The 21161-nt window shown below is 42.8% G+C and overlaps 3 protein-coding genes across 4 annotated transcripts in view; 2 read left to right on the top strand and 1 right to left on the bottom strand.

The window, feature by feature from the left end:
- ds (dachsous cadherin-related 1) overlaps nucleotides 1-21161 on the top strand; it is a 392936-nt gene that overhangs the window by 107319 nt on the left and 264456 nt on the right.
- Nucleotides 1838-13498, bottom strand: LOC140225173 (uncharacterized). The gene has a single exon (XM_072303037.1). It carries the CDS (start codon nucleotides 13492-13494, stop codon nucleotides 3844-3846), a length of 9651 nt encoding a protein of 3216 aa, XP_072159138.1. The 5' UTR covers nucleotides 13495-13498; the 3' UTR covers nucleotides 1838-3843.
- LOC140225174 (uncharacterized) lies at nucleotides 16178-20825 on the top strand. Of its 2 annotated transcripts, XM_072303039.1 has the most exons (5): nucleotides 16178-16311; nucleotides 17827-17932; nucleotides 18885-19462; nucleotides 20035-20085; nucleotides 20636-20825. In XM_072303039.1, exons 1-5 carry the CDS (start codon nucleotides 16261-16263, stop codon nucleotides 20675-20677), a joined length of 828 nt encoding a protein of 275 aa, XP_072159140.1. In that variant the 5' UTR covers nucleotides 16178-16260; the 3' UTR covers nucleotides 20678-20825. The 2 variants fall into 2 exon arrangements, with proteins under 2 accessions (XP_072159140.1, XP_072159139.1); XM_072303038.1 differs by lacking the exon at nucleotides 20636-20825 and having other exon boundaries at nucleotides 20035-20395.

The raw sequence follows: 21161 nt of genomic DNA, 5'->3' as shown, positions 1-21161 counted from the left end.
ACTGGAAAAATAAGTTACGGGCTTTATACATGGACTTACCGTGCGTTCCGGGCTCGTAGGCTGAAAGTTCCGGGTGCCAGAGTCGTAGCTTCGATCGCTCCGGGTGCCACGCCCGGAATTTTCGGCATCTGAGCCCGGAACGCGGATTGGAACACTAAAAAAAAGTTACGGGCTTCCGGGCTGAGAGACCGAAAGTTCAGGGCGTGGCTCCCGGAGCAGTCGAAGCTACGGCTCCAGCACCCGAAACTTTCGGCCTCTAAGCCCGGATCGGACGGTATCTATATATAACCCGTGATTTTTTATCCGCGACATCTCATGAAAAATCGAGTAAGCCGGTGCGTGTCGAGACGATGCGTGTCGGAAAAATCCGAGTCCATCGGACTGGTGCCAACGACCACTATTTTGGATCGTGCGTGCTCCTCTCGGAAGCGTGGTCAGACCAACTTCAAACTGAAGAAAAAAGGCGGGCCTCCGACCAGTTTGTAAGGCGGCGGCTTCAAAGCCGCGACCACCTTTTCCGGCAGGAAATCGTGTAAACGTAAATCATACGCACCGGAAGCTCAGCTCAAATCGAGCTTTTTTCAAACTCACCGCGCGTCCACCAACCGTTTATCGCGATGATATCTATCTCAAAAGAATTATCCTCGGCCCGATATGAATAGTCAAACTTCCGGAGTTTGAACGGGCCCATGATTTAGGACTAAAAAAATAGGAGCCTTGCCGGCATTATTTCTGCTTCGACGCTTCTGCGAGAATCATATCGTTTGTTAACCTTCTTTGCTCCGATTTCTATGTCGAGAACCATTGAAGGCACACAGAGGTTGGGTGTCGATGTTTTTCCCTTTTCCAGTTTTCCAACCCCCTTTGTGACATTCTTGAAACTCCGAGCTGAAACAATCCTTACAAGTTGCAGGATAGTTTTCTCCCATTTACATTGGGTTCTTTACGAAATGCAACGCAAAAGACGTGACTTTCCTCCTTTCAAAATTCCCAAAAATTAGATAATTCCGCGACGCTGTAATTCAGTTCCCTTTTGTTCTTTGGTCCTTTTTGTCTATTTGATGGAAGTTCTTTTTGTCTATTTGATGGAAAGGCATCGTGATGCAGACCGAGCCCCTTCCTTTTCCTTGAGTGCGTCACGCGATACTGCTCCCTGAAGTACATCAGGGGGAAGACAACTGGCACCCCTAAAATGTATGAGGTATTTTTTGGACTAACTCCTGCAGTCGTATCAAGAAAATGTGAGCGGAAATTTCGTATGTTATGTCATGCCGTCCCCCGTTTTGGACCCGGGCCGGGTGCTACCATCGGCAAGAAACTGAGTAAAATGAAGGAATTTCACCATAAACTTGGCAACCTTGGTGTAGCCGTCTCATTACCCAGGCCGATAATGCATGCACAAACATCACTGGCTCACACAGAACATACGCATGCAACGTCTGAACAGCGTCGTCGAATCTCCACCGATTTTCTGTATTATCGTAAGGGCTGCAACGTCGAGTGAGAGAGCTGTCGTGGCTAGTAAAAGGAGCGCGAGACCAATTTTCACGGTGTTAGGTTATTCTTCAGCTCAACGTTATTTTTCAATTTCAACTACTTCCGAGTAAGAAGTTCCGATTGCGGCTGTTTGCATTTGTCGATAGTGGAGAACTTAATAGAAAAGGATCTCATGTGAAGAGAGCGAGAGAAAAATATCAAGATCAAGGATCCAGATGGATTTCCTTGTTTTTGTTTTCGTCTCTTTCTATTACTTCATCCCTCTCTTCTTTTTCTTTTAACGCTCCTCCTTTTCTCTTTCTTTTCCTCGTATTTCGATTCCTAGTGCGTGTTCATTAGAAAACTACAAAAACCCTCAAAAACATTTTTCGGGCAAAAAATCCGGTCGAGGAAATTGACGTGTCACTTCCTTTTAATTAAGTATAAGATAGGCAAAAACCTTTGATGAATTCCCAAAGTCCACTAAGAATAATCTATCAAAAATGTCCAAAAACTTACTCGAAAGGAAAAAATTAAAATGAAAAATACAAAAACAAACACAAAAAAACCTTGCCAAAAGCAAACAAAAAACCGATTTTGAGATAAATCCCTCGAATGAACTTGAAATCACAAAATCGGTCGAGGATGTCAACTGAAATTTTCCCCCCTTCAATTATGAGCTCTGCAACAAGCGTGACTCGCTTGAACCTTTTCATACACGAGCCGCACGAATTCAGCTCTTCTTCTCTCCTCTCCTTCCGTCCATGGACAGAGGTCCAAAATTTTTCGGATTTACTGACGCGACCGGCTGCGGCTCGATGCTCTCAGTGAATCGGTGCCTTCTTATCCCTGAAGTCGGCTTCAAGTCGGTTGCATGCAGTCGACCCATTTTTCCATAACCACATGTTAGACTTTTTCGAAACATGATTCACCTGAAACATGGATTTTTTTTTAAGGGAGCTTACAATTTGCTTTGGACGGTAGGTAGGTTGAAAGTAATAATTGTTCTTATACTCTATCAGTTAAGTATAGGATACATCATGGATGACATTTCAACGGACACGTTGGGTCCGGAGAAGTGAGGGGATTTCTGAATCGCCAAATTATTAGAGGAATAGTTATAGTGGAGAGAAGTTGAGTCCCCTCACGGAATGAATCCCACTTAAGTCGACAGGTTGTACGTGTTTCCCTCTACCTTTAGTGTCATCTTAGTAATCCACCCATGTTTACGCATCAATCCGCAGCCGGTCGCGTCAGTAAATCCGAAAAATTTTGGACCTCTGTCCATGGACGGAAGGAGAGGAGAGAAGAAGAGCTGAATTCGTGCGGCTCGTGTATGAAAAGGTTCAAGCGAGTCACGCTTGTTGCAGAGCTCATAATTGAAGGGGGGAAAATTTCAGTTGACATCCTCGACCGATTTTGTGATTTCAAGTTCATTCGAGGGATTTATCTCAAAATCGGTTTTTTGTTTGCTTTTGGCAAGGTTTTTTTGTGTTTGTTTTTGTATTTTTCATTTTAATTTTTTCCTTTCGAGTAAGTTTTTGGACATTTTTGATAGATTATTCTTAGTGGACTTTGGGAATTCATCAAAGGTTTTTGCCTATCTTATACTTAATTAAAAGGAAGTGACACGTCAATTTCCTCGACCGGATTTTTTGCCCGAAAAATGTTTTTGAGGGTTTTTGTAGTTTATATCAGGTCGTTTTTGGGTGGATTTCTTAAAGCGACCTCCTCATCTCCCCTTATAGTCGCTCCTATCCTCGCCAATCAATTTTAGACACAAGATTTATTCAGATGATTTCCTTTGTCCGTTTTTTATTAGTGGTACAATTTTTTTTCTTGTAACCTTTGCTATGAGACCTTGTAAAAAAGAAGCATCATTGAAAGATGTCTGGCAAAAGTAACAAGTTCTCGTCTTGCAGCTACTTTCCAGACTTTTTTACTAAGTCACTACTTTGATGCGTGTAAGTTTCAGTGTCATAAAAAAAATATAAAGCAACCTCCTCATCTCCCCTTATAGTTGCTCCTATCCTCACCGACTACCATTGGACAAGGCAGTTTATGGATAATTCTTTTTGTCCATTTTAAGAACTAACAGTGAAAGTTTTCTTGAACTTTCTTAGAAAAAAGGCAAATGAAAGCAGCTTTCGGTCTGTTTGCGGCTGCTTTCCAGAATTGGTTTCTTTTTTCTTTTGCCAGTCCTCTCTCCGTAACTGCGACTTTATTCCATGGTAATTGAGAGGAAGTCTGTGTTAAACGGATTAGTATGTAATTGAGTTGATAAGACTATAGGGATGCAATCTTTCGGTTTTTTCCCAACATTCAATTACTCCGATGCTACAAACTTTTCTTTCTCATACTTCTCCCTCACGGTTGGAGCTTGGTGTAAATTAAGAGATACGCGGAAGAGCAGCCTTGATTGCTACACCAATCGTAGGATCTTATGCTCTCATCGTCCGCTTCAACGTACTGTCCAGCGGTCTGAATTACAGTTGTGTAGTGTCCAGACTCGATACTCGAACCATGGTGACGGACATTTGCGTGTAATTCGTACCGATCTGCCCCGAGGGTAAGATTTTTTGTCGGAAGCTCTGTCACTTGGAATCTATCATTTTTCACGAAAATACCTTCCTGAATTTCAGTTGTGCGGAGAATTTGAATGGCCAACACATTGCCAGGGTTTCGTACGACTGTGCGGCTAAAACATTTGCCCGAGCATCTTTGGCCATCCGCTGATATATTCTCACAGCGGATGTCATCGTTCGGAGACCAAGCGCTTAGGGCGGAGTAGAGTCCCTGAATATTACTTTGCAATCCTCGTATTGGCATGGAAAGGATGTATTGGGTGGACTCGATAGGTCTGACAGTGCTGCAATCTGCACATTTCAGCTCTAATACCTCTGTGAACTTAGTACTATCCATCAACGCAGCGTTATGGAGAATCAAGTAATCCATGAATTCCCTCGCACATTGCTGCTGAGCGAGCATGAACTTTTCATCCGTTTCGATACGAACGGTATAAGCAGAAAGCAATCCTCTTCGATAGGTATGATAAAGATTTGCAAGGTCTCTCAACGCACTGCGGCTGGGATAGTTTATCAGAGCAGACCTCAGAGGTTCTAAACTTAACAGAGCTTGTAATGTTGCATTAGCGTAACAGGACACTTTACTCCCATTTTCTGGCATGTTTTGAAATCTTGGGAAAGTAGACAAGTCCGATTTCTGGGCGAGGAGAGGAGGAGCATGGGACCTCTTCGGTGCGTCCGAAAGGGGACCGGCAGTGGTTGCATTCGGAGCGACATTTTTACTCCTGGACTCTGTTGAGGCGATTGTAGCGTCCAACTTCAGTCGCTTTCGAGCTGTTTTGTCAGATCTTGTCTGCGGTGGAATTTCCCCACCTCGTTTGGCGACAGCAGAGGGCGCTGGGGGAACAGTCTTGTCCGTAGCATCCTTCACCGGAGCAGGTTTTTTCTGCCTCGGACCAATATTGGATGGGTCCACTCTGCGGTAAAAGAGGAGCTGAGCATCGACAGACCCTTTCGGCCATCTTCCTACAGCGACGTTACAATCGTCGGCTGATATGAATTTCCTGCCAGACACGACAAGAGCATCGCAGTGGCCTGTTTCGAAATTCGGGCCGTGATGGAATAATGCTCCATGCAACCTGTAGCGATGACCACCGACTGTGATAGTGGTCGTCTGAAGCGCCGGTGATCGAAATTTGGTGTTTTTCACAAGCCTTCCGTCAGGTTTCTTTTCCCACAGTGGCATCTCTACGAAGAGTACATCTTGCAGTTTCTGCAACTCCGAGCACTGAACCTCGCTGTTTTTCTTGCAAGTAGAGCATGTTGAGTTCGGAATGGGGGACCAAGAGAGAATATTTTCTAATAATTCCGTGACCTTGTTCTTGTTCTGTCCCGTAGGTGGTAATCGCAGAATGTACTCGTCCAAAATGTCGACGCTCTTGGTGTCGCAGGTCTTGCATTTTTTCTGGATTATCAAAGCGAATTTGCACATCCCTTGCAAGGTTTCACTCCTCTCGATCAAGGCGTGCAAGAAGAGGGAAGGATTTTGCTCCTGTTTCTCGACAAACCGATGCCCCAACTCTTGGCGGATACCTTCGGAGGAAAGTGAAACTTTTTGTTTAAATTGAAATTGCTTGGCGACAGCTCGCAAAGAGGTCATTCCACTTGAGCTCCGCAATGAATTTCGCACAGGCTCGTAGCTGAGTAAGCATTGTAGATTAGCGTTTGCAAAGCTCGAAACACCATCGCTGTTTACGAAGGCTGGCCAATGAGTGGCCGACGCTCCCTTTTTGGGAGTGGGAGAGTTACCGTAAATGTTTGGGGCCTTCGCATTTTTGGGTGCCCATTGATTATCCGGGAGGTGTTTATTTCTGTGCGTAGAGTACTGCATGACCAGATGTTTTAAGTGAGGAGTCATCTGTCGGAGTCTATTGTACTCAGCGATAGCCGCCTTGTGGGCTTTGATTTTCTCTGGATCGAAGTTGATCAAATGTAAGCCTTCCAGGGTTCTGACCCTGGACAGGGCAACGTAAGATTGTCCGGCGCAGAAGATACGATTTCCAATGTCTGCGATGACCGTATCCATGGACATCGCCTGGCTTTTATGGATCGTTCCTGCGTAAGAGAGTCTTAGAGGAAATTGTTTTCTATGAACGAATATGCCTGGCTGTAGTTCAAACTTCCCCACTTCGGGCTCCCGCATTTCCAGGGAATCTTGTTCCGTCCGCAAGGTTACAGCTCTGGGGCGCTTGTTCGAATCGACAACTATATTCTGTGCGGCTCCCGTTGTACCATTCACGAAGCCTGTGGGAACATCCATGTTTTTTGTCAGCATGACTTTGGCGTTCTCTTTGATGACGATCAGTTTTTCTAAACCAGCTGTTCGGGTGGCATCTTCCTCCAACTTTTGAAGCTTGGCGAGCGCTCTGTTCTTGTCCGTCAGTTTGCACTCGATCGAGTCTTCGGCGACGAAATGTATCTCTTCTCCCGGTAACTTCGAGAGTGCCTTTCGGTTTAAAACGTTGCACATTGCTTTTTCGGGCATGAGACATAGTCCCTCTTTTTCTTTACTGAGAACAAAAGATGCCAGTTCATCCGCTCTCTCATCGGGATCGGAACTCTTGAAGGAAAACAAGCGACTGCGAAGAGTCTCTTGATTTTCAGCGGTACAAATACCGAGACGTGCGTTGTCCAACAGTTGGCAGAATTCTGGGTTACTTTGTTGCCGCATGTTGATCAGGAGCTCGTCGTAGTCTTTGAAATATTCCGTCCACAAGTTGATGTTGACGCCACCGGAGAAGTGCTTCTTAAACTCTCGATCGGTCATTTTCTGGAAAATGAACCGCCCCTTCACCGGGCTCAGCTGAAGCAAGTCTCCTACGGCTAGTATATTTATGCCGCCGAAGGGAGCTTTTTCGTGACAGTCGTAAATCTCGGACAGTCTCAGGTGTATCATCATGAAATTCATACTCGAGACCATGGAAATTTCATCGATGACTATGAGAACTACGCCCTCCAGTTCTGCTCTCAATATCTCCAGAACATGATCGGAGAGGCGAGTGTATTTCAAGCTGTCGCCGTGCTCTACAGGCAGTTGAAGCAGCCTGTGGACTGTGACTCCTTTGATTTCGGATGCAGCTGCACCAGTAGGTGCCGTCAACGCAATTTTTCTCTTCAATTCCTGCTTGACCCACTGGGTGAGAGCTTTTATCAAATAGGACTTTCCAGTCCCTCCAACACCGGAGACGAATTTCCTCATCGGGTCCTTCGCCTCGTAGTCGTCAGGATTTTTCTCGTGACTCGTGACGTATCGAGACAATCTTCCTTTTATATTCTCGTAGACTCTACGCTGATCAGGGTTCAGCTGCGATTCCAGCCATGCCAAATCGTGCTCGGGCTGTAAATTTGCAGCATCATGGAAGTCTTGCATTGCCCGTTGCGCTTCCACGCGTCTGAATTCCAGTGCCTCAGGACCTAGCAAGTTGTCGTCCGGCAGTTCTGGATTCTCTTCTCCGAACTCTCTACATTTGGCCTCTATGAGTTCGGTTACTGCATCATGGGCAGCGATGATTTCGGAGACCCTTTCATGGTATTTCATTGCCTCCTGAAGGGTGTGTTTTTCAGCGTCGAACGCCTCCGTATAGGTGTCGTACTGACCTTTCAACGCACCGATTCTTCGCCACGGTTTGAATAGCAACAGTAAACTGTAAAAATACTGTTCTGGCTTTTGTTTCGGGTCGCATCTGTAGTGCTGGATGATGTGCGGTCGCTTCCTTTTGCGCACATATTTCTGCCCGTAAGGATAGAAGGTAGGGAGTGGTTCTCTGATCGGTCGACTCTTAACGATGTCCCAATATTTCGCATAATCGTACAAACAGACGTCGTTCATTTCGCACGGTCTGTTCGGATAGTGGGTGTCGATTATACTAGGACAGAACACGTCAACATCGTTAGGATCCATCTTTTCTATCTCTTTTTTCGGCTTCACCCTCCTGCTGCGAAGGATACTGGTATCGACCCATTTGAAAGTTGTATCGGGGTCTGTTCTGTAAAGCGGTATACTCATTAAAGTATCAGCAGCCTCGAAGGCCCCGCACTCGCGGTTCGCCAGAGATCTGAGCCCGTAATTCCACAGACTTCGGTTCACATCTTCGACGCTGGCAATGGAGTCGAAAACGTCCGTCATGTGACTAGTCTCAGCTTTGGTCTGGTACTTGGAGATGTACTTGCCAATTATGGCGGCTTTGTCACCGACGTACTGTAAGTCCATATTGCCCACCCAAACGAGCATAGTGGCAGGGTTATAATCATTGATACGTTCGGCTCCGTTCGCACGAGGCAAATCGTACAGTCTCGAATTCTTGACCAGATTTCTCCTACCAGCTATAGCGGTAGGTGCATCGCGCAGTTCGAAAGTAGACCGAGCGGCGCGAGGGAAATCAAAGCGGCATACTGTTTTAACACCGTTTTTATAAGTCTTTTTCCGCTTGCAATAATTGTTACAATGGTGTTGCTGGTATTTAGTGACCTTGGCATGTAACGTTGGGAAAGTCTTTTTGTCCGGAATTTCACAAGTAATGTGATCCTGGATGAACTTGGCTACCTCTTCGCTGGAGGACTTGCCCAGCACCGGTGCATCTTTCACCCAAAGGAGGGTATGCCAATGTGGAGCTCCTCTGGTTTGATATTCCCTGCGCCAAACAAAGTGTTCAATGACGCCCAGAGGTCCTCCACCGGGCTCTGCCAAGAAAGCTAGCATAGCCGATAACTTCTGATGATAATACCTACAGACAGGACCTACATCACCTGCGATGAGACCTGCTGCCTGTTTGGTGTTTTTTTCATCTCCGTCGAGTTCTTTCAAGTACGCCTCGAGATCTTTGTCATCGTAGTCTGCCGGTGCCAAAGTGAGGAAGAAAGTGGGCGGCCCATACGTCTCGATCATTGATAAAATTTCACTGTGGGGCTTTTTCCAGTATTCTTCCGTGTTCCGTACTCTACTGAAAACACTCGTCAGGTCCTTACTGAATTCTCCTGCCTCCATTTTCTTCAGAAACTCCGAGGCGGTCATATTACCGTGAACCACATTCAGAACCTGATAAATGCCAGCCGCCAACTCTCGCATGGTGGCTTGATTCAACAGGTAGAAGAGGTATTGCGTGTTTTTCCTGAACTGAGGTTGCCGGTGGAACAATTTCGCATGAACGAAATTTGTAAAGTCGACTTGGACCTCTCTGTCCACTTGGAAATAGTTTTTCCCATCGGGGAACAAATCAGGAAAACACATCGCATCCAGCTTGGCACTTCTCGAGTCAACGCTGGGCTCCTGAATTTTTAACATTTGGTACAAATCTTTGGCGCGATGATTTTCTCTCTTACCGTAAATGGGAAAAATAGTGTAAGGAGCATAAAACTCATCCTCTTTGTCCCGCTGGGTAAGCATGGCAGCTATGTTCTGCAACGGTGGCAGCGAATCATTCAGGCGGTGACCAGGTCGGAGAGGTCTTTCTGGACCTGTTTCCTCGGCTTCGGCTCCGACAATCTCGTCACCATCGATTTGGCCTTGCCCAGCGTCAAGGGAGACGTTCGATTCTTCAAGAAAACAAGCAGGCTCATTATTGACTTCTTGATCGGCATCCGCGTCCGGACAAGAAGTGTCTGCCTGCAAGAGAGGTTCTTCTCTGGCAAGTTCGTGATTCAGAGAGTCGCTCCTCTGCGGAGAATCATGATGTTGCGGTGCATCGGTGGAATTATTTATTAAATCCTCTTCAACATTCAAATCCGCAGCAAGGACATCTGCCGCGTTGATTCCTGTTGAGTCGTGAACAGCTCTTTGATTGACGGACTTATCTGATAGATTCCTTGCGCCATGCTGAATGTTTTGTGGCTCGTCATCAGAGATCTCTGTGTCCAGACTAGCTTCCGACGGTGCAGGTTGTGCCTCATCGGATTCCGAATCGGGCTCGTCCGGATCAGAATCTGCATCAGGTTCGTCCGAACCAGAGTCTGGATCAGGCTCGTCCGGATCACATTCGGCATCAGGCTCGTCCGGATCAGATTCTGCGGTTGAGCGATCTCTTCCCGCAGTGCTTTTCGGAGCCGTTTCTGTGTCTGGGAGGTAACGCAATAGCTCCTCAGCCGATTTCGGTATTTCGACTTTCTCGTACAACGGATTACTCTTCTTCAGCCACTGTAAAGCCCTCAAGACGTTAGTGACGTTCACCACGGACTCCCAGACTTTCCTGTTTTTGGTGGGAAGACCTCTCACTAGAATGAACAATTCTTGGTTGGGCAAAGTTGTTTGCCCTGACTCTAAAACTCTTTTAAGGGTAAGTTCTAAGGGCAGCGGCAAATGGAAAGTCCTCCCCACAACCTTGGAGGTTAAGTGGGCCGACGGTATTTTCCGGTTCATTACCGTCCCCGCTTTGACCACAACTTGGAAGGCTTTAACGAGTTGAATGAACATTTTCTCGAAGCTGTTCAAACATCCAATTTCTGGTGGAATCGGAGGAACTTCCATTTGATTGATGGATGCGATCGGAGGTATGGTGTTGTTTTTTATTTTCGAGTGACAGTAGTCACAGATCCAATCGCAACACGCATCTGTTAGTACCGCGTATGCGAAAATCTCCAGCCACGTCTGATTCTCGATCGGCTTCATCTTCTCGACGGACTTTAAACTTCGCAGATGCATGAGCCTCTCGCAGCACAAGCAGTAGTTTCGCGGGAGGTCCTCCATTAATTTCTTATGGGCTTTAAAGCTTTTTTGGAACTTAACTTGGATTTCATCTTCGGAAACGAATTTTTGTCCGCCCACTTCGAACTCTCCGCCTTTTAACTTCGCTGCTTCTGCCACAGCGGCCAGCTCAAATATGTTTCCGTTATATAATGCAAAATCAAGGTCGTCAATCTTATGCAAGAGTCGTTTTAGGGTTTGCAACTGACGAAGTAATGATCTTACACGAGGGTAATGAGGCCCCAGGTTCTGCAACACGACGAACGGAGCTCCTTTACCGTCATCGAGTCTGCAGGATAGCGTATGGCCTGATTTAATAGGGCTCTCAACGCACACTCTATTGGAGCAATCATTCATACTCACGATAAAAAGGACTATTGCCTTTAAAACTACAGACTGAGATAGTTCGGAGAGTATTTTCTTCACTTTATTTGTCGCATCTGCCTCGTTCACTTTACAGACATCACTTTCGCAAGGCCACTTATGAGATTTCCGCGCATTTTCCCAGTATCGAAAGACATTTTGAACAACGCCTTCGTTATCGAGGATGAGGGGACCACGAGCTGACGGGATGGTCTTGTAAGAGAGCTCATTAAAATAACTCTCAGTGAACGAGGTATGTTGTTTGGGGCCCAAAATGGCGGCACAACAATCGTCTTCTTCCGAGAGATTTCTAGCGATGGTGAGTCGAGTATCGCATTCAGACACCAACTCTTTATGAGCACTTTTGAACTGAGCGAGCAACCTTTTACGATGGATCATACACCATTTAACCAAGGTCTCGGCTTCCATCGCTGCGCTTACTTGAGAGCCCTTTAAACGAGAAGAGATATTTTTTTCTATCATACCCTCGGGAGATTGGAGTATGAAGACATTCCTTCTTAATTTACCTCTGGAGTAAACTTTGAAACTTTTGAAAGTTTCATTGAAAATCGGTCGGTTAATGCTGGCTTTCGGTACATTCCTCCGGAACGTAGAGGGCCTCGAAAGTCGGGCTGCTAGCCTTGAAGGATGATTCCTCTTTGAAACCGAAAGTGGCTGCTCACCGCTCCTGTCCATCGAACAAGTCTGGACGGGCCCTGGTCGCGGTGCAGAGGAGTCAGGATTCTCCATATTCTTTTCCACCTCCTCTTGAGCGGTGGTATTTCCTACTCTTATCGGTGGAAAGTTATTTTGATTCGGAAGATCATCTTCAGGCGGTGGAGCAGCATTTTCACGCATGGATGCACCGTTACCTTTAGATGAAATTTTTCCTTTTTTCTTTTTACCAAGAGAAGATGATTTCTGCTTGGAACCACGCTTTTTTTTGTTCTTATCATCGTTGTAGCGTCTGAGAAGCTCTGCACTGGAAAATGCTTCAGATACATTCTTTTCAACTTCCTTGAGAATCGACGAGTACTGCTTATCGTACAGTCGTTTATTTGTTACTTTCCAGAAATGCAATTTTCGCTTTCTTTTTGTTGGCACTGGAGAAGCAACTCCAAAAGAGTGAGATTCATTTTGAGCTACAGTTTCAGATTCACTTTCTGAAGTGGAAAGTGAATGTTCTGCAGCATATGACTCGATGAACTCTTGTGCGCTGAGGTCTTGGCTGAGAGCGACAGCCTCAACCCCAGAATCCATAGATAAGTCCGTACCGGAAAGTTGGACTACTAAATCATTTTCATGCTGATTTAGTAGGTCACAGCTTTCGGAATTGGACAACCTAGGTTTTTTCTTCCGGGGAGATGCTACGGTGACGCAATCAAAGAGTTCATGGCTGGAAGTAACAGCCTCATCTTCAGAATGCATAGATATTTCTGGGCTGGAAAGTTCGACAAGAAAATCATTTTCTTGCTGACTTAGTTCATCGTACCAATCGGTATTTGTTAACCTAGGTCTCTTTGCCGGAGGAGATGATACAACCGAGCCTTCTTCGTTACCATCGGCAGGCACAGAGAGAGAGTCTGCTGAGGGAACGGCTCGGACTCGAATACCCCGATATTCTCCTCCTATCCGCGTTCTTATTTTCTTCATGAATCGACAGATAGGAGTAAGAGGCTCTAAACTAAGGTGCTCTTGACCGCTCTCCGTATGAGGAGGTGCATGGGGTACATTGGCAATGTCACACATGGTGGAAGCACGAGGAGCCTGGGGTTGAACATAAGACCCAGAAATTGGGTGGCTGCTCAACTGATCCTGGAGGCAAACAGACGCCAAATCAGGAGAACAGTTGTAGTTGAGGTTTTGACTGACCTGAGTTTCTGGACAGATCAATGGAGGAGAATCTCTCGGCTCCCCAGCAAGAGAGTGACTACGAGTCAACTCAAGGAGATGAGGCGTGGCCTTCTCACTCAAAATTGAATCATGACAAGTACGGTCATTATTAACGTTAGTTTCATGTCCAAAATGGAGTGGTATTTCGTGAGGACACAAACCATTATCTGATAATATGTTGTCATCTGCAATTTCTGGAAGGCTGACATATCCAAATTTAGCACCAGAGGCTCCTTCCAAATCGCAGGATGGTGAATCATCTTCCCGTTCAGGCTGATTTTCGCCTTCGGAAGGATCACATTTTGAAAGAGCCTTTCGTAGTTTATCAAAGGCTCTTTTTCTCAATGACTTCTTCGTCTTTTTATCAACTAAAAATAAAGTCGAAAGAGGTTTGTTTCGATAGTTGAGATCGTCAGAAACTGTAGGAAGCACAACATCTGATTGCTTAGTAGCATGCTGCGCTTTCCGTTTAGCTTTCGCCTGTTGAGCTTTGCTCGGCATTGCAGTTTTACCTTGCTCCTGGTTTTTCTAGAAATTGACTGATGACCAGGGAGTCAACGGAACTTAGTGAACAACTCAACAATCTATGCGATTGAAGGCAATTTGCATAAAGAAGGAAACTCAACTTATGCAATGAGAGATAATGCGTATAAAGAGCGAACTCAACTTATACGATTGGAAATTATTTGCATAAAGAGTGAAACTCAACTTATGCGATGAGAGATAATGCGTATAAAGAGCGAACTCAACTTATACGATTGGAAATTATTTGCATAAAGAGTGAAACTCAACTTATGCAATGAGAGATAATGCGTATAAAGAGCGAGCTCAACTTATACGATTGGAAATTATTTGCATAAAGAGTGAAACTCAACTTATGCAATGAGAGATAATGCGTATAAAGAGCGAACTCAACTTATACGATTGGAAATTATTTGCATAAAGAGTGAAACTCAACTTATGCGATGAGAGATAATGCGTATAAAGAGCGAACTCAACTTATACGATTGGAAATTATTTGCATGAAGAGTGAAACTCAACTTATGCGATGAGAGATAATGCGTATAAAGAGCGAACTCAACTTATACGATTGGAAATTATTTGCATAAAGAGCGAACTCAACTTATGCGATAAGAGGTGGTGAGTGTAAGGAGCAAGAAACTCAAATTACACAAGTGCAGGTATTTTGCATAAAGAGTGAAACTCAAATTATGCGATGAGAGATAATGCGTATAAAGAGTGCAATACTCAACTTATACGATTTCAAAATATTTGCATAAAGAGCGAACTCAACTTATGCGATAAGAGGTGGTGAGTGTAAGGAGCAAGAAACTCAAATTACACAAGTGCAGGTATTTTGCATAAAGAGTGAAACTCTTCTTATGCGACAAGAGATTCTACGTATAAAGAGTGCAATACTCAACTTATACGATTTCAAAATATTTGCATAAAGAGCGAACTCAACTTATGCGATAAGAGGTGGTGAGTGTAAGGAGCAAGAAACTCAAATTACACAAGTGCAGGTATTTTGCATAAAGAGTGAAACTCTTCTTATGCGACAAGAGATTCTACGTATAAAGAGTGCAATACTCAACTTATACGATTTCAAAATATTTGCATAAAGAGCGAACTCAACTTATGCGATAAGAACTGGTGAGTGTAAGGAGCAAGAAACTCAAATTACACAAGTGCAGGTATTTTGCATAAAGAGTGAAACTCTTCTTATGCGACAAGATAAAATGCGCAGTATAGAGAGAAAGGTCTCAACTTATACCATAGCAAAATATGTGTATAAAGAGTAAAACTCAACTTGTGGGATCTTGCCCACAAATGGATTGGCACAAAGAAGAGAGTCTTAACTCATATATAAAGTAGGAAAAATAGGTTTCTTTTCCAGAGAAACGAGGAGACACGTTATCCAAGTGTTAGGATAGGGACTTGGAAAGTTGAGTGTACTTCCTCTCTCAAGCAAAATATGGAATGTAATAAAGCTTAGATATTTTACCTAATTAACGAAGGCACAAATAATTAATAGATCACTAATAGAATGAATAGACTAGAAAGAAATGGCACAGTGACACAGTGTTCACTCAAACTTCACTAGAAGGAGACGGAATGAGGAAAATATGATGAAATCAACGTGTCGTTTTATCTTATATGACAAAACGATAATAAAAAAAGTACGAACACCGTTTGAAATGCACCAACAAGAGTAGATTTTCCTTTATTTAAATCAAAATTGGTTAAAATGATTTTTCTTTGTGTGAAAATGAAAATGGATTTAATCGTAAAATCAGTGATCAGGTTAAGTTTTGTTCCTGTTGTTGGTTTCTATTTGCTGTCTTGTTCGTTCCGCGGTTCAACAATGGGTTCAACAGAGGAAACGTAAAAAAAGGAGCCAATCAGAAATTGATTTCGAAAGACGCTACTCTAGTTAGGACGACTCGAGTGTTCATTGGTTGACGAGAAACTACGTCATTAACAAGGTGGCAACCACAATCATTGACGTATAATACAATCTAGACCGCGCATTGGGCCCGACTTTAGGCGGGGAAGGTAAGACAGCTAGGGGGGTAAAGACGCGCCTTCAGCCTAGTTGATACCGCCGGATATACGAGCTAAGTGTACCCGTATCAGGCAACGGCACTGGCAAGACTGGCATTTCCACGAATTCCACCATTGTCTCGTCGGTACACTTGCTGAGTGTTGCTGGGTTGCCTATCGTCTCGCTGAAATTTCCTAATGCGCGGTCTAGATTGTATTATACGTCAATGCCTCAGTTCCACGGTTCAACTGAGGAAACGTAAAATCAGGAGCCAATCAGAAGTGGATTCCACAAGGCGCTACTCTAGTTAAAATGACTTAAGTGTTCATTGGTTGAGGACTACAGAGTCATAACTACGTCAGTTACGAGGTAGCAACCACCTTTGAATTTTCACTGAAAGATGTGGATATTTTTTTATCCAAAGCTCTAGATAATGAGAAAGCTCACAGAACTGCTGTAGAAGTAAGTAATGATTTTGCAAAGAAACACGCCGGATGAATGATCAGGAGGAGGGGAGCCCCTTGAGTTTCTACGTATTTCGGTTAGTGATTTTTGTTCGTCGCAAGAAGTTGTGTTGGTACTTAAAGTTGTTCTAAGAATTTGCGCGGCTCGGCGGCTGGCTTCTGTTCATTGTTTGTTCATGTTCATACGTATCTTCAACTTCGATCTTCGTTCGTACACCGAAAAATATCAACCCAAACGAGAATCCAGAACCATTTAAAATGAGTGATAAGGACCACCACAAGCCGCTGTTCAACCGCCTAGTACCCGAAGTAAGTATATGATTAATATATCAACATATAATGTAATATCCAACTTCATTAATTTTCCCTCAATCAGTGACCTGCTGCATCCCTGCTAAGGTGTCTTGCAATGAACTGCAGCCTGATTGTTGAAATTTTTACTTTCTCGCTCCCATAGGGTAGAGAGGAAGTATCGTTTATTTGTTGGGACGACATAGATGACATAGGTTAAAAGGCAGAGCCTGATTGGTCGGCTATGTCTTATCGCTGCTTTGTCGGGTTGAACTCACGACAAGCTAACGACATCTCCTAAGTTTCCGACAGTATGTCGTCCATTCCACCTGACAAAGCAGTGATAAGACATAGCCAACCAATCATGCTCCGCCTTTTAACCTATGTCATCTATGTCGCTCCGACAAACAAAAAATTTCAACAATCAGGCTGCAGCAGTCATTTCCAGGGTTTGCTTGCCGGAACATTTTCATTGATGAAAGAAGAAAAGAAATGTGAAATGAAATGTTCAAAGAGGTGTTAGCGGTGTCATCAGCTAAGTTTACGGTTGTTTACTTTCCGTTTGCAGGCGTTTTCGCGTCACTACTATCCACATGAAAACATCCGACTCTCTCGGAAGCAAGAACACAAGCGTAGATAAGTTTTTTAATTCCTTCAAACCTTGTAACACTTAAATTTTTAAACACACAGATATCATAACCACATAAAAGTCGCAAATCATATCTGATAAGTAGTTTTTTTAGCGATACAATCATGAGACGGATGTTTTCAAAGTGGATAGTAACGAACGCCGCTTTGTTCAGAGGCCCAAATTCGTCATTGGCGTCTGCAAATTGCCTGCAAACCGAAAGTAAACAACCGTAAACTTAGCTGACGACACCTCTAGCAATCCTGCAACAATATCTTAAATAGCATGTCTCTTCGAAATTGTTTTGACGGAGAAGTCTGACTTGGTGGCGACGTCATGGTTCAATCCTAGTTTCTGTTGTTTTCTCACCATGAAGAAAGAAATTGGCTAAACATTGAAAGCAAGTGGCAGAATAAAGATGGCAATCTTATTTCTCATGCTGAAGGTGGACAAATTTATTTGATGTAGACTCTAATTTTGATGATGTAGTTAAGTTTAATAAAGAATGCCTTGAATTGGAGATGACTTTTCACAGTTCAAGATGTGATCAGGTTATTGAGCAGCAGTGGTAATTCTTGTATGTTGGTAGTATAAGACTGAAGATTTCTTTGTAAAATCCTACTTAAACAATGAGTTATGAGTGTTAGCTGGCTGCCTCGTCAAGCATTATCAATTTTTCTAAGTATTATTTTTGAGGGGGTGAAATGCAGCAATGTCAACTTCTAAAAATTGCCACTGCTGAGTATTGAGTATACTGCAGTAAGCGCAGAAAGGGGAGAGAATATTGTTAGATGCATACAGCTCCCTTCATTGAATTCATCGCTGGATGCTGTGTCTGGGCTTAGAACACTTGATGTATTTGTCTTTGAAGCTCTAATTCTTAAACACTTATGTTTTTTCTCTAGGGATCAAAAGGAGCTAAGCACGCCCTAAAAGTGGCAAGAATTAAGAGAAAGCTGGAGGAAAGAAAAATCAAGCGCATAGCGGCGATGACTATTTCGGCAATGTTGTGTAAGTTGTTTAAGCGTAATATTCTTTGATTAATGTTTGTTTGATACAAAATAATAAAACTGTACGTAGTGTCCTATCATAACCTATTGACTGAAAAACTGAAAAAAATTTAGTTTTGTAAAAATATTATGATCTGAAATTCATGCAATTTTACCAGTACATATATTGAACTGAATTCATCATTATATTTCACAGTAGATGATTTTGCTCTAAAAAGTTGAGGAGGAACTCATTTGAGAGTTTGAGAGGAGGCAAGTAATATGCATTTATGAAATCAGACGTCAGTTTCTTGCCTAACAAGGAAGTTTGTTTTCAGTGGCAGATTAGTTTGTTTGGTATACACCAACGATCATTCATCATGGCTTCTCATAGAAGCGGAAGATTTGAATTGATTCCCTCCAAGGCCGCATGATACAAACGTGAATATCTTATGTAAAAGAATTAAATTTGGAGGTTTCTGATGTGTTCAAATGAGACCTTTCAGGGAGAAAAATCTACAATTTCTTAACTTGTCGACAGGCAGTGTTGAAGTCAAATTAGTGTTTGTAGCTCTTGATGATTTGTAGATTAGATGGATAAAGTGAGATAGAAGTTCGCCATCTTGGTTCTTGGATTCACTTTCAATGGCGAACTGAAAAGAGTCGATCCTCTGTGACAGTTTAATTGTGAGTGAAGTAATTCGGCATCAAATCCACAAAACAGTTTTTTTATTCTTACAGCCAGCCTAGTAATGAGTGGACAATAGGAATGATCTCTAAAATGCACTATGACATCATTTTGCAACAAGGAAGTACTGTTTGGTCGTACTTATGGTAAAAGAAACTATGAGAATAGGGTTTGTTTTTTTCGCAACGTGGTTCTTTTCAGTGCAAATTTATTAAATTTTTTTTTTTTTGGTTTTTTTTTTGTTTTTGCTTCTGTAGCATTCATTTTTTTTCTTCTTTCTTTTCAGTTAATGATGATAGTGATGACGAATTTGTCATCAAGTTAATAGAAAATGAGATGAGACTTAAAAATGCACCGCCGCCTCCACCACCAACTGAACCACAAGGAAACCTGGCACCAAACTGGCAGGCTGGTCCCGCCAACTGGGGATACCCAGCCCCTTTGGAGTTTCGCAGTCCGGTATACGCGGGTTACCCTAGACAGTATGCCTATGGGTATCCCTTCCCAACAGGGCCCCTATATGCCCCAAGCACATCACTGGCACCAGGAGCTCCTCAGGTACCAGTAGCTCCACAGGCACCAGTAGTTCCTCAGGAACCAGTAGCTCCTCGGGCACCAGTAGCTCCTCAGGCACCAGTAGCTCCTCAGGAACTAGTAGCTCCTCAGGTACCAGTAGCTCCACAGGCACCAGTACTTCCTCAGGAACCAGTAGCTCCTCGGGCACCAGTAGCTGCTCAGGAACCAGTAGCTCCTCAGGCACCAGTAGCTCCTCAGGCACCAGTAGCTCCACAGGCACCAGTAGCTCCTCAGGCACCAACCAAGGCTACGGCACCAGCTACAGCTGATGCATCCAATGACAAGCAAGTATGGGCGATTGATTCATAATGATTTATTTTTTTTTTTTTTTTTTTTTTTTTTTTTTTAGAGTGGTGGGATCATAATGAATGTATGGATGGCTTGTGCACTTGTGGGATCACTGAAATATTAGAGGGAGAAACTAGAAAGAATATCATGAACTGGAATTTTTTTCATCAAAAGGCAACCACCCACTCGTGTTTTTGACAAGATTCGCCCAAATTTTTGAGGGGTTGCAAAAAGAAGTTTCATTCAATCTATAAGCACTCCGAAAATTTCAAGTCTCCATCTCAATTTGTTTAAATGATAGAGAGGAGTAATGCAAGAGACTTGGATCAGCCTGTACACAATCAAGGAATGTCCAATAAAGGCTTTGAAGAAAGGCCTAAGCCTAACTTACAGAATTGCAGGGATTTGAAGCCATGGGTGGGTTTTTTCCTTCTTTCAATCTGTGTCACGAGAGATTGATTTAGAATTTCTCAGAAAACATCCAAATCCATAGGCAATGCTCTGCCAACTAATTATGATACAGTAACATATTAATACTTTTTTAATTTTTGTGTTTTTTTCTTAATTTTCAGAAGGAGCTATTCGAAGAGTTCATGAAATTTTACAAAGATAAAGAAATCTTGGTAAGAATTTTGAGTGAAAAAGTGAAGCAACTATTTTTGTGTTTTTTTCTTAATTAATTTTCAGAATGAACTATTCAAAGCTTTCCTGCAATACTACGAGTATAAAGACAAAAAAATCATGGCAAGGTTCTAAGTGAAAAAGTGAAGCAACTATATTTATGAAAAAGTAACACTGGGGTTGTATAACTAAATAAAATTACAAGGAACTGTTTGAAAAATCGAAGCAGTTTTGTAGCAGATTTTTTAAGAAAGTGAAAAACTGGGTATTTATTGTTTCGAAGCTGACTGAGTTAAAAAAAAAAAGGTTTTATGTTATTTTTGTTGGTGTGTTCTTCTTCAAAAATCGATTTATTCGTTTTCTAGTCATGATATTTGAGAAAAAAAGCTCTTTTATGCCATGAAGAAATATAAAAGTTAAAATAATCGGAAATTTTCTTTCGGTAATTAGTTATTCTTTGATCTGTTTGTTTTTAACACTTGACTGGAGGAGCAGCTTTATTCAACGGAATAGGACAATATGTTACATTTATTTTTTTTTTCTTGCTTTCAGGATAAAGAGTTTCCCCCCCTTAAAAAGAAAAGGGTAAGTTGACGTTATTATTTTATTTATTATGTTATCCTGACTGATTTGCCTCTTATAAAGATAGGTAAAGAATCTGTTGAAGCGTGTCTCTATGAGGCCCTCTTTGTATGGAGTGTATGTAATATACTCATCTAAAAAAGCAATTTTTCCCAAATGCAATTCAGCATCATGACATGATTTTGAAAGAAAGTAAATAAAAGTAATTTTTTGACAGAAAGGTCATATAGGAAAAATACTGCAGTGAGCAAAATAGAGAGCCAGGAGATGCCGATGGTGACAATTTTTTTTATTTTTGAAGAGCAACAAATTATGTCTTCTCTTATTGTCTTATTAAAAGATCAAAACATCAGGATTCCTTTCTTTGGCCTTCCAATTTGTGATTTTAACAGTACAATATTTAAGTCTTGATTTTCAGTTACCTGGGTGGTAACAATTGCAACAAATTAATACAACAAAAGAATTTGATTTATTCCAGCTTTCCATAGCAACACCA

The sequence above is a fragment of the Bemisia tabaci genome, chromosome 7 (assembly GCF_918797505.1).
Source record: "Bemisia tabaci chromosome 7, PGI_BMITA_v3".
In the NCBI taxonomy this organism is placed as follows: Eukaryota; Metazoa; Arthropoda; class Insecta; order Hemiptera; family Aleyrodidae; genus Bemisia; species Bemisia tabaci.
The sequence above is the reverse complement of the archived record's forward strand: the minus strand, read 5'-3'. Positions and strand labels throughout refer to the sequence as shown.

Excerpts from the sequence above, each read along its gene's own strand:
- LOC140225173 (XM_072303037.1), bottom strand. The coding sequence starts at position 13,494 with ATGCCGAGCAAAGCTCAACAGGCGAAAGCTAAACGGAAAGCGCAGCAT.
- LOC140225174 (XM_072303038.1), top strand. The coding sequence starts at position 16,261 with ATGAGTGATAAGGACCACCACAAGCCGCTGTTCAACCGCCTAGTACCC. Across the intron at positions 16,312-17,826 it reads TCAACCGCCTAGTACCCGAA|GGATCAAAAGGAGCTAAGCA; the intron begins GTAAGTATATGA and ends TTTTTTCTCTAG. Across the intron at positions 19,463-20,034 it reads ATGCATCCAATGACAAGCAA|AAGGAGCTATTCGAAGAGTT; the intron begins GTATGGGCGATT and ends CTTAATTTTCAG.